The 13,045-nt window shown below is 52.0% G+C and overlaps 1 protein-coding gene across 2 annotated transcripts in view; it reads left to right on the plus strand.

The window, feature by feature from the left end:
* Nucleotides 1-13,045, plus strand: part of RPTOR (regulatory associated protein of MTOR complex 1) — a 324,607-nt gene that overhangs the window by 280,625 nt on the left and 30,937 nt on the right. For both annotated transcript variants that reach the window (XM_086356543.1, XM_086356544.1), the window contains exons 21-24: nucleotides 4,339-4,457; nucleotides 9,411-9,514; nucleotides 10,080-10,263; nucleotides 11,425-11,535. In XM_086356543.1, the coding sequence (XP_086212669.1) occupies nucleotides 4,339-4,457; nucleotides 9,411-9,514; nucleotides 10,080-10,263; nucleotides 11,425-11,535 (518 nt within the window). The remainder of the gene's footprint in view (nucleotides 1-4,338; nucleotides 4,458-9,410; nucleotides 9,515-10,079; nucleotides 10,264-11,424; nucleotides 11,536-13,045) is intronic.

Consider the following 13,045-nt stretch of genomic DNA (forward strand, 5'->3'; position numbering starts at 1 on the left):
CAGCATCTCTCTCCATCTCTCTGCTTTCCTCCTGAGAACTTTTCCCCAGCAGACTTATGATGTATGTTCCCGTTTATTCTGCCTGGTTCTGTCTCTGACCAGGGATGTCAGAGCCACAAGTGAAGGAAGTTTGTCACCTGCCATAGCCCCAACCCCCCACATCCCATGCCAGGTATACAGTAAGTACCCATAATGTGCACAGGCGTGGGCTGCAGCAGACACCCCGATACCCCCTCTGCCTCTTGGCATCACGTGACAGTGTTCGATGTTTCTGACTCACCAGTGTCGTGATGTGAAGGGGCAGGGCAGTCCAAATATGCTTGCCATCAGAAGCCAGGAGATCAGTCCTCTGCTGTCCCTAGAAAGCCCTCAGGACTAATTCCACAAGACGCCTCTCTCTGGGGCCCATAAGGGTCTAGATGACTGTAGGGTCCAGAGCTAGTTGCTACCACCACCCCGCCCACTACAGTACAGCCCGGAAAGGGGGATCCTTTTGTCCTTAGTGCTAGCTTGGGGGTGAAGCGTTGGTGTTTCATTTGAGGCCACAAAAGGTCGGAGGGCACAGCCCACCCCTCCCACCCCAGCCACATTCCGTGTCCTCCAGGGACTTGAGAGCCTTGTCACTGATTCCTTTCTCCATACAAAACCTGGTTCCTGAACATTTTTTACTGGAGAAAACTGAATTTTATCTGTATATGGTTCAGATCTTTGAAAACTTCAGTGGGCAAGTTTCGCAATGAGCTGGAGCTGGAAGGAGTGCTAAGGAGACAAAGTAATGGGGGGCCAGAGCGGGCGTCCACCTGATAACGCGGTGCTTACATAAGTGTTTAAAATTCATAACCTACACAGAATCCCATTACTGGTAGCATTCGCCTGTTTAAAGCCAATTTTTTTCTTTCAACCAAAGAACAATCTCTTTAGCAATCTCTTTAGCCTCTTTGACTGAATATTGGAAAAGAGGTTTTCAAAACCATGGCAACCTAGGACATCCATTTATTCCCATCTTCTCCCAGAAAACTAGCCCCTCCCAGGCTCCCCTTCCCCCCACTGTCTCCAGAGCGCTGGAGGTCTCACCTGCCGAGGGAAGTGCTGTCCCCCCACTGCAGCAAAGGCTGATCGCACGTGTCTCTACACGCCTGAGCATGTCTGCCCGACGTCTGTGAATCTGCACTGGGACCTGGCTCTGTGTCACCACCTTCTGAAATCTTCTTTGATGTCTGCCTCTGTGTGTTTCTCACCCACTCAGCCATTTAGCCCGACCTCCACGTGTGTCCCCAGTCAGTTCTTTCCATTTCTGGGCCCCCCACCCCAGGACTAGGCATTGGCTTTTTGCTCCCCACCACCCCTGCAGAGCAGGCCCCCCCTCACCAACATCAGCTCTGCACAGACCATCATCCAGCTGACACCATCACAGAAACTCATTTCCTATAAAGTCCAAGCTGTGGCCAGCACTCAAGGCCTTCCTACTGAGAGCTGCCTGGCCTTCACCATAGCCCCGCCCACTGCACGCACCACCCAGACCAGCCGCTGGCCCCTGAGTGGGGCCTGGGCACCTCTGCATTTACTCCCCTCCCGCACCCGCCTCTCCATACAGCAGTGTCGCCCATTCCTCTCCGCCCTGACTTTCTGTGGCGTCTCAGGAGGTCCCTGACCCAACAAGTGCCTTCATGTTACACACTTAACCCGCAGCATCACATCAGGCCATGACATTGCTGTCTTAATCAACAGGTTTGGTAAAGCTGCTGTTTCTTGCTCTCCTTTGTGGTGGGCAGCCTCTCCTCCCTTCATCACCTGCCCTGCTCTCCCTCACCTGTCCACCCGTCGCCCTTCTGTCCCTCTCTCCCTCCCTCCGTCTCTCCCTCTCTGAGCCTCACCCCATTCTGATGTCCAGAGTCGGGGAGGGAAGGCCTCATGCTTGTGTCTCACCTTGTCCTCCAGGTGAGACGGGGTTGGGGAAGCCTTCTGAAAGGGTTGTATAGATGCATTGCCCAATCTACCCAGGGCTCCGTCCAGTAAGCAAAAGTAAGCAAAGTGGGCAGGATCCTCCCAGAGGGGCTCAGTCAGGGTTATGAAGAGGGGAAACGCAGAAGCTCCAGATCCGGGGGCTGATTCCCAGGGAGGTACCCGGCCCAGTCCTACGATACAAAGTCAGGGTCAGTGACCCCTAAGACCCAGGCAACAGGTCACAAGTGACAGCTCCTGCCTCTAAGAGGCTCCACCTTCCTTCTCCAAGCTGCCCTGCCCACCCCCAGGGATTCTGGGACCCAGAGTTGGCCACAAAGCTGTGAGCACATTTTCCTACACCAGTTCCATTTAGAAAGTTGTGGCCATTGCCCTGAAAAATAAATCCTAAAGCCATTAGTTATGATCTTTTATTACTTTTAGTCTAGACTTGAAAATAGGCTCTCAGCACTCATGGGGAGTTTGGTGAGCACCAGACACGGCCCCCTGTCTGAGCTCACTCAGCCCAGCAGCACCCACCCCACTCTCCCATCCCCCCAGGGGCTGCACTCGAGGGGTCTGAGCTCTGTGCCACACAAACTCAGAATTTTCCCATTAGGGACAGCAGGTGTAAAACCAGGACAGTTCACAAAACAGGCTGAGATGGGGTGGTCAGCGCCAGGGGAGCAGTGACGAGGGGGTGGCAATTCCAGGCTCCTGTTCTGTTTTTACTAGTAAATCATATACTATTTACTGTGGTCAAGGACAGTGACAAAAATTAGATTTTTTGTTATTCACTATTGGACATGAATCTGAACAAACTCTGGGAGACAGTGAAGCCCGGGCAGCCTGGAATGCTGCAGTCCATGGGGTCGCAAAGAGTCAGACATGACTTAGCGACTGAACAACAACAAATTGAATCAAAAACAGAGAGCTGTCAAAGTCAAAATCTTCTGCAAGAGAGTTAACGATAGTAATAAAAACAGATTTTATAAAGTGAATGGTACCCCCTTCTCAGTGCACAGTGCCACCCTGTACTCCTTCTGCATGTTCATGCCAGGGGCCCCTTGATTAAGGTTCTCATGGGCCCCTTGGCCCCCACTGTTCCCTTCCTTTCCTGGTCTCCCTGTTACCACATGTCTGTCATCTGTAGTCAAGCGGACATTTACTGTGCCCATCACAGCCTCTGTCACACAGGGAAGCTACTGCCCTGGTCAGTCTGAGCTCAGAAACAACAGGAGAGAGGTTTGCCCAGTGGCTGTGCTGAGCGTGAGGGGTCTTTGTAGGAACGTCCCATCCGTGGACCACTTCTCCTGACTGAGTGAGCCAGTCCATGAACGAGCTCCACCTCGTTCCCCCTGGCGTTGTGAATCGGGTCCGTGCGCAGAGCGAGTGTGAAGTCCTATGGCCAGAGTGGTGGGAGAGGCCTCCCAAGCCCAGCCTGTCAGAGGTCAGCCTGTGCAGGCAGCTGTGCTCCTACAGAATCATTCAGAGGCCATGGCAGCTGTTGGCACCTTTTCCCACGAGGGTGGAAGGATAAGGTGTTGAGAGTTTTTGTAAATGCTCCCTGGAAGGTAGTTTGTCTGTAGTAGTCACCTGAAGAGCAAAGCCACTTGCACACACGAGTGAGAGGTCAGCCTCCTCCAGCTCCATCACACTGCAAACAGGAACCACAGTCCCTGTGGAAAGGCGGCCGGGGCCATGCCGCCTCCCGTTACAAACGAGGTGTCGGGCACAGCAAGCCAGGACTTGTTCATAAGCATGGACGTGGGCACACAGAGAAACTGACCTTTACTCTGAACCTTTGTTTCCAGTCTCTCTTCTGTGATTTGAATGTCGTATAAAACTCATTCCCTTTGAACAATGGTGCCCATCAAGAAACACTGTCCTCCAGTGGCCCTTCTTGTATTTAAATTCTTCATAACTAGAGGGACTTCCTAACTAGGGGCTGGCCGGTCGGATGACATGTGATCACAGCTTGTTTGAAATCCTCTTTTACTCTTTTAAAGAACAAGCACTTTCTTTTCAACAAACCAATTGTCCAGCTTCCTCCAAGTAAAAAGGATGCAGTGGTATGTGGCTGTCTTCCTCATCCAGGCCTGCAAGGAAGTCCTGCCCCTTTCTAACTTTTCCTTTCAGAAAGATCTAGCCGCCAGAGGTGAAACTGTGTGATCAATCCTGCTCAGCACCTGGAATTTCTGAATCTCAGGCTCCCTAGCAGATAACAAAATCAGAACTTGCCATACTCCCAGCTCTTTTAAGTGTCCACCCCCAGCACATGCTTAGGTCATCAGAAGAGGGAGCTATCCCAGAAGCACCTCCCCGCCTCCGCCCACCCTCCCAAGCACACAGTGGCAGCTCCTTGTTATTAAAACAGCTCCTGTTTCTCTTTCCCAGGAGTTTCATTCAATAGTGTTTACACTCAAATTTGGAGAGTCTTGCTGCATCTGGCTGCGGACCCCTATCCAGATGTTTCTGACTTGGCTATGAAAGTGCTCAACAGCATTGCCTACAAGGTAGGTGTGAAGACGCTCTTCACGAAGCTCTCCAGACCCTGGTTTTCAGTTATGAATATTCATGCAGAGAACTTCAGGCACGTTCAGGTCTTCACCATGGTTTAGGAACTTCGAACAAGCGTTTTGAATCCAGAGGTTCACGAACTCCATGCGCACGTAGCTTGTGTTGGGGCATGTGTCCGTGCTTCTGCTTGCCCACATCAGGTGGGGACGTGTGTGTGCCCTGTAGCAACGCCCTCTCTTCCATTCCCAGCACCGGTATCGTACGACTTCCCTTATTCATGACCGTTCTGACGAAAGGAAACTCTTCCGAGAACCAGCTTTTGGTTTCATTAGTACAGTTGACTCCTGCACAAACACAGGGGTTAAGGGCACCAGCCCTGACCCCCTGCAGCCTGTCTCATCCACATCTCTGCATCCCTGGATTGTATACTACCACAGTGGGTGTTTATTGGAAAACATGTGTTTAAGTGGACCCGTGCAGTTCAAATCCATGCTGTCTGAGGGTCAGCTGTGTTTCTCTGTTGTTTTTCATTCTCCATTGTATTGATACCAGCTTTTAGCTTTATTGCTTCATTTCTTCTGCTTACCCTGTTCAATTTTCTCTGATTCTAGTTTCTCACAATGGAAGCTTAGGTCATTGATTTTAGTCCTTTCTTCTTTAGGGACTGTAAACTCTCCCAGTTCTTCTTGTGAGCTCTGGGAATTATTTGACTTTTCAGTGGTTCTTTCCCCACCCTTATGGATTTTCACCCCGCCCTCAAGCAAAAGTAATCACAGATTCAAAGAGCCTACCCTATAGACCCTGGAAGCCCTCTCCTCTCTGCCCTGCAGATTCCATCCACCCCAGTTCCCATGCTGCTCCTGTCTGTCCCCTCTGCTTGCCGCACTGCGAGGCTATCTGCGTGCCCTCCCCTACCACAGCCAGGTCTGCGGGAACTGCCTGCAGGCCAGGAGCTGGGCAATGAGTTCCCTTCTCTCAGAAACCACAAGCCTGCAGTACCCAGTGTCCGAAAACAGCTGTTTCTTTCTTCCCAGCTGGGTATGGCAACCTGCTCCAGTATTCTTGCCTGGAGAATCCCAGGGAAAGAGGAGCCTGGCAGGCTACAGTCCATACGGTCGCAAAGGGTCAGACACGACTGAAGCGACTTAGCACAACGCACAGCACAGTCTTTTCGTGAATAGAATGATAGGACGCAGCAATAATGAATGCCATCAAGAAGTCACTCATTATAGCATTTCTGAAGATTTTTATAACTTTTTGATTAAATTTTAGGCTTACAGACAAGTTGCAAGAAGAGTACAGGGAACTATCGTCCCTTGTCACAGTTTACTTGCTGTGTCTCCATCCTTATCCGACCCTAATCACCATCCAGGGGTCATCCACAGGCTGCCAGCTACCTGAACACAAGTGGCTCACAATGTTACTCGCAGCTTCACTCCTGGTCTGTTTTTCTTTCTAAACTGGTTATCAAGCCGTCCCATTTGCTGCCACCTCACTGGCGTTAGCCCAACCTCCTGCAGCACCTGGCCTCCTGCCGACACCATATTTGTTTGGTGTTCGATTCCTTCACCAACATTTTTCTTCACTGGTGAAGTTCTGTCTTTTCCTTTTTTGTCTGTGGTTGCTATTTCAGCTCCTGGTAGCATCACAAGTAGTAATAACACAGCCTTGTCATGTACCCAGTTTTAAACTGCTGTAGCAGCCAAGCTCATCTTCTTCCTTGAAGGAACAGTGAGGATATGGCAGGAGCACATCCTAGGTTTATCCTGGGCCTGTGGTCACACGAAGTCTCTGGAAGCAGAGACTCCCAGGTCCAAGTGTTCACTGCACTTCCTGCCTGTGGGCACTGCCAGCCTCATGCAAAAGTTCTGGGCATTACTGTTGGTCCTCTCGGGATCACTGGGTGGTTTATTTCACACGGACCTCCCCTTGACCCCAGTGAGCCCCTCGCCCACTTTCTTCATCATCCTACTGCATGACTAGCCACAGAGGCACGTGAATGCTGTTCCATCCTGGGAGTGGGGAGTCTTCTCCGTGTCTATAGAAAAGAGGCCAGTGAATTAAGTTTTTTCATTCTGTAATACAAAACTGAGAAATAGTCCAATCATCTCCTTTTTCAACTAAGAATAGGATTGATTCAAAATTAAACTTTTCTAAAATACATGTTTCTTACAGCATATTAGGGTCCGTGCCCGAGAGAGGGAGGAAGTACAGTCATGAGGAAGGAAATAGAGGAAAGGAAGGCAGTCCCGGCAGAAGGCATAGTGGGACTCAAGTGGGCCTCTGTGAAAATGAAGCCTCCCCGCCATGCCCAGTCCTGACCTCACTGATGCTGATTCTCCTGCGATGCTGAGGATTGAGGGAGCCCAGGCCCCCAGGAGTGGGGGCTCTGCCAACTACCGGCCAGTTCATCACAGTCACCACCGTTGCTTGAAGTGAATTCTACCTGGGACTTAGAGTCCAAAAAGAAAGTTTACGTTATTTATCTAGGAAGTTTGGTTTACAGAAAAATTCCTTTCTAGATAGAGTCGTGTGTTTCACAGATGTCCATTCTCAGTGCTCTGGCTTCCAGGTCCTCTGCCTCGAGTTAGCCCAGAATTAACTGTGAACCATCCTTTGGGAAGTCACTTCCTCACACACGAATCCAGATCCTTGGTGTGCAGTTAACAGGGACTCCTGTGAAACACTCCCTCCCCCAAGAGAGAGCAGCCAAAAGCCTCCGTTGGTGTCCTGAAGCCTATGTCAGGATCCAGTTAGGAAATCCTGTCCTCGTCACCCTCATCTCTGTAGGGTGTTTGCCCTGAATTAGACTTTCCCAAGTTCTTGTGAGGCAACATGTTTCTGGGAGAAGATCTGCAGAGTAAGAAAGTGCTCAGAGCTGGAGACAAAGCAGGCGTCTTACTGCGGGCCCAGGCTCCCATGACAGAGACTGCCCCCGTTAACTGCAGGGGGGCAGGGAGCACAGGTGGAGCTTGTGTGTGCACACGTGTGTGTGTCCCTGCAAATCATTTCTGTTTGCATTGGGCTAAGAGGATACATCTGAGCTAGAATCTGACTGTTAACAGGATGTTTGCTGCCCTCTGAAGAGTTGGCCTGTAGCTGTGACCATGACCTCCTGCCATTGCCCTTCCTCTTCTGGACTCAGCACTTGACTTGGGCCTTCATCAAGCCCATCTGCTGGTCCAGTGACTCCAGTCCAGCATCATGGAGGGGAAAATGACAGGGCATCTCAACACCCTGAGAGCCATGGGCAAGTGTGCCCACAGTCAGTGATGCTCCCAGCAGGGTCCTGGGGTCTTGAAGACCCACGCTCCATCCTCCTTCATAACAGCCCAAACCTGATACCCAGCAGGCACACCGGTGTTTCTGTGTTACCCTTTCCTGACTGTATGCTCTCTGTGAAACGGCAGCTGCGACCAGCCCAGAAAGGGGCCTCTCTGGAGGGTATCTCCCACACCTGCTCCCTTAGCAGCCTCTGTCCACACCAGGCCCACAGACAAGTGGGTCTGCGTGACCACTGCCCACTCAGGCTCATCGCTGCAGCTCTGCAGCAATGAATGTTTGTTGCACAAATAAGAAACGTTAGGCGAAGAAGCATCATCTAAGCCTGAAACCCTACAGTCGATCACCAGTCACAGGGCTTCCCCAGCCAGTGGCACGCCCACCTCTCAGGATTTCTAGAACAGATGCAAAACTAGAGCTGTGTGTGGCAGCCTTCAGTGTGAAGTGCACTGAAGAAGCTCGGCTGTCTACTTTGCCCTCAAGGCCGAGAGAGAACAAGCCAGGGTTGTGCGCCTCCGCCCCCGGAAAGAGCAGGGAGGCTGAGTCAGTCACTCCCAGCCCACACCTTCTTTCCTTTGGAGCCTCCTTGGATGGGGGCCTTCAGGATGGGGGTCCCTGGGGAGATAGCTCTGCGGGCTGCAGCTCAGGCAACAGCAGATCCTCTGGGCTTGGGGAGCCTTTGAAAGGTCGTGGATTCTGCTAAAGTCTGCATTTCAATCCAGAGGCTTTCTCCATCACCTCCCACTGATTTCCTGGAAATTGTGAGGAGGCACCTAGTTTCTTAGCTTAAATTTCTTTTCTTCTTTTAAACTTCTTAAGGGATCGTTTGGCTCTCAGGCTTTGTTGGGGTTGTGTGTGTATGTGTGTGTAGGTCAAATAATGTAAATAACAGAGCAAAACAAACATGAACAATACAACTTTTATAATTCAGAAAACAAAAAAACAGCCTTTTAATAGGCTGGTTATGATCCAGTTCTAACTGTTTTCATTTCAAAGTGAAGGCTTATCTGGAAAACATTGATTTATGTTGGTGGTTTTGTTTTCTATAACTTTCTGCCTGTGGGCTGAACAAAGGTATGGCCTTCATAACTGCCAAGAGGATAATCCAGAATGGGAGGGTCCTCCGTGAGTGGCCAGTCCAGGGTTCTCCTGGAACACGTGCTCATGGGAGACAGGGCACAGATCTGGGTCTCGTCTCTATTCAAAAAGTGCTGCCCCCAGGGGGTTGTTTTGAGCCTGCCCTGAAATACAAAAGAACAGTGAAGCCAAGCCTGGGCGGGCTCCTTCCGGAGTGCCAGCTCTGCCCAGGAAGCTGTCCCTCGCAGGGGAGTCCCTGCCCCAGAGGGAGCCTGAGCGCGCCCAGTCCTCATCAGTCATGGTGCAGTCTAGTCACCGTGTGTGTCACATGGGCGCGGGGGTGCATCCCTGGAGCCTCACTGGAGCAGGTGAATACCTTCCAGAGGAGCTACAGAATATCACTTTATCTACAGGGTGACATTTCGGGGGAAATTTTCAAGCAGGACCTTCCATTCCTGGGAGATTTCCTCAGCCAAAAGCCCTTTTCTGTGACTTTGAAGCCACTCAAAAGCAGCCACCAACCTCTGCTTGTCTTGTAGCCTCAGGTCGTCACAGTGACCACCCCCTCACTTGTCCCTTTGCTCCTTCAGGCCACAGTGAACGCCCGGCCTCAGCGCATTCTCACCACCTCCTCCCTCACGCAGTCGGCGCCTGCCAGCCCCACCAACAAAGGCATCCACATCCACCAGGCGGGGTGAGTGGTAGGCAGCCCGCCCCCCAGGGTCTGGGGAGGTTCCCGACACAGCCTCCCCGGCCCTGCCAAGTCTGCAGGTTCTCTCTCACTTATCTGAGCCCCTCCTAGAATCCTTTCCTGCCTTCATCTGCACAACTGTTCAGCAAAGCTGAACTGAACCTGACTCCATTCAGGATTTTATCAGAGGGTCATGTCTTCCAGCGAGTGACCAGCAGGTTGGAACCCTCCTCGAAATCAGTGTTCACAGGGCTGTGCACTGGATCCTAGCGGGGCACATGTGCCCTGCACCCTCCTAGGGCTGACTCACAGCCCAGACCAAGCTTGCCTCTGGCTGCACTGGTTTTCAGGGGAGGATGGTTCTTAGAATGGTTCTTAGAAACTGGAAGGGGTCATTAATTCAGCAGCAGCAGTTCAGGTTTGGAAGTCACATCAGCAAGTCAGGTGATGAGGCTGTTCCAAGCTGGTGACCCTCAGCCCATTCCCAGGATCAGTGGAGGTTGCTTGGGGTTTGGTGTCAAAGGAATGGGCTCTGGGTAAAATGCAGTTTCTTCTTCCCCAACGGCAGAGGCTCCCCTCCAACATCCAGCGCAAGCAGCTCCAGCCTGACCAACGACGTGGCCAAGCAGCCGGTCAGCCGAGACCTGCCTCCAGGCCGGCCGGGCGCCACAGGCCCCGTGGGGGTACAGTACACACCCCACTCCCACCAGTTCCCCCGGACGCGGAAGATGTTCGATAAGGGCCCAGACCAGGTACAGATGTCGCTCTCAACACTAACTTCCTTCAGCATTCAGTTACACCCCATAGGCGGGTGTAGTCTCTGCAGCTAAGTTAAACAAGGCTATTCAGGGGAGGGAGGAATTGGCGCCTTTGTTTGCAAGAAAACATACGAGGGTGGACTCGGAAGCTAGGGCCTTGGGTCTTGTCGATACTGCTTGCTGCTGTCCCGGCCAAGTGGACACAATATAGAGAGGGCATTCTGGATACACCAAGGACGCGTCTCAGCTCACCAGTGACCAGCGATTTTGATAGGAAGGTCACAGCAGCCTGCAGGCTGATTTTGGAGCTGGAGCAGGTGTTGAGGGTAGACAGGTGTCCACACCGGCTGCTAGCCCCGCCCACCTGGCTTCGGAGCCGCTTGCCTCAATGGCCGAGGGACAAAAATGGCCACAGGCACTTTTGTCAGGTTTAGCCTCCCAGCTGGACTCTGCCTGAGTCAGCCAGGCAGGAGTGGCTGACCCACAATCCGGGAGTCCTGGCCCAGCAGCGCTGCAATTCCCCCTGGCAGGCGGGAGGTAAGACCTTATTGCTGACCCCATCTCTCTGGGTAGCAGAGACTCCTCTCTGAGGCACTTCTCCCGCCCTGTCGTGTGCAGTGAGGCCAACCCCTGCCCTGCCAGCCCAGCCCACATTGGTACTACAACAGGGAACAAACTGACCCACCACCCCACCGCAGCACCAAGTGTTTTAAGTTTTAATGTTTAGAAGTCCCAGATGGCCCGAGCTCTGCTGCGCCCTTGTCCAGGAGCCACAGGGCAGGCCAAGGCCTTACATGTATGACTGGCCCAGTGGGAGCGACAGCCCAGGGACCAGGCGGCAGAGGCCCCGTGTGGGGCTCCTAGACCCAGTGCTGAGGACCAGTGTCAGGCTCTGCAGCCTAGCCTACCCTGGCCATTTCCGGGGGACACTCCGTCTCTTGCACAAACTCAGAGCCCTGTTTTGACAGTCAGGGTTCCTTGGTCACCAGGACAGAGAAGTAAGGGGACCATAGAGATACTGTCCTCAGAAACCTGACCACTGACACCTATGCCTTGGTCTCCAGAAAGGGACTGTCTCAAGCTCACAGAGAGGGTTGGGGTTGACATGACTAACTCTGTTTCTGTCTTCTCCTCTCTTTTCCAAACGCCCCAAAGACCACCGACGACCCAGATGATACTGCCGGACACAAAAGTTTCATCTCGGCCACGATGCAGACGGGGTTCTGCGACTGGAGCGCGCGGTACTTTGCCCAGCCTGTCATGAAGGTAGCCATGCATCAGCAGCTCTCAGGGTTTAAAGCCAAAATTCCCCAGCCGGCACTGCCCTCGTCTCCTCAGCAAGCGAGCACAGGCCTCCGGAGCCCCAGCCTCAGGCCTGGGTGTCTGAACCCTTCTGCTCTGAGCTCAAGGTCTGATCCCCACTGGCTTGCTCACTGTGACCCTCAGGGGCCGTGACTCCCACCAGCCCACATGCCATTGCGCAGGCCTGGCCCTGAGTCATGGAGTGGGGCAGGCACAGGGCTGCACAGGGCCCTATTGTGCCCACTGGCCTCCTATTCCACCGAGCGTGGCTGTTAAGGGGACACCAGATTGCTGTCATGGAAGCTGGAATTAACGGTCAAAAAAACAGCAAAAGAAACTGACTTCACTTACCTGCCTTTCTGAGCTTGCCAGTATAAAATGTGTCATTTTGTCTTGATTGGCAAGGTCACCCAGGAGTTCCCCAGGCTTACGGTGCTCCCGGCTTCAGGGACTGTCAGACTGAGCTAGCTAGCTAGGGCTAATCTGACTTATTCTGGGACACTGCCTTCCAGGTTTGATGATGTGACATGTCCTTTCACTACAGACTTGGGCCACACATTCAGGGTGCCAGGGTGAGACAGGGCAGTGCTATCAAAACAGAATCTTGGTGCCCATCTTTTTGCAGGGAGCACTGCAGGGGCTCATTTTAGACTTTGATGGTCTAAAGCACGTTCTTACCTTCCTTTCCCCTCATGCTGCTGCTACTGCTGCTAAGTCGCTTCAGTCGTGTCTGACTCTGTGTGACCCCATAGACGGCAGCCCACCAGGCTCCCCCGTCCCTGGGATTCTCCAGGCAAGAACACTGGAGTGGGTTGCCATTTCCTTCTCCAGTGCATGAAAGTAGAAAGTGAAAGTGAAGTCGCTCAGTCGTGTCCGGCTCTTAGCAACCCCATGGACTGCAGCCTACCAGGCTCCTCCGTCCATGGGATTTTCCAGGCAAGAGTACTGGAGTAGGGTGCCATTGCCTTACCTTCTTTTCCCCTCATAGATAATGGAAAATTGAAAACTGCAGCTTATTCTTACTTGTGTATCGAGCTATATATCCAAGAAATTTCCAGGAAGAGTGTTTGGACTGTATTAGAGCTTTTCTCTTACTTTCCTGTTTCTCTGTAGTGATACTGGCTTTTGCCAATTACAAGACAGAATAATGGTTGTCAGTGCCTAAGGCAGGTGATAAAGGAAAAGCAGTCTCTCAGTAGCAAAAACTAGAATCCATGTAAATGTCCAGCAGGAGGAGAATGGTTAAAGAAGGTTGAAGTACTTGATATAATACTACTGGAGCTACTGAAAAATAAAACTTTTAAATTAGTAACTTAAGAAAATGCTCATAACAAAATTTCCTTAAAAGGGAAAAAAAAACAAGATATAAACTGGCCACGAGATGGACAGAGTTTCCACACTTAGCACACAGTACCTTTATAGTCTGGAGCTGGAAACGGCAACCCACTCCAGTATTCTTGCCTGGAAAATTGCT

The sequence above is a fragment of the Bos grunniens genome, chromosome 19, assembly GCF_055505025.1.
Source record: "Bos grunniens cultivar Pamir isolate PY7600 chromosome 19, Bosgru_T2T1.0, whole genome shotgun sequence".
NCBI classification, from domain to species: domain Eukaryota; kingdom Metazoa; phylum Chordata; class Mammalia; order Artiodactyla; family Bovidae; genus Bos; species Bos grunniens.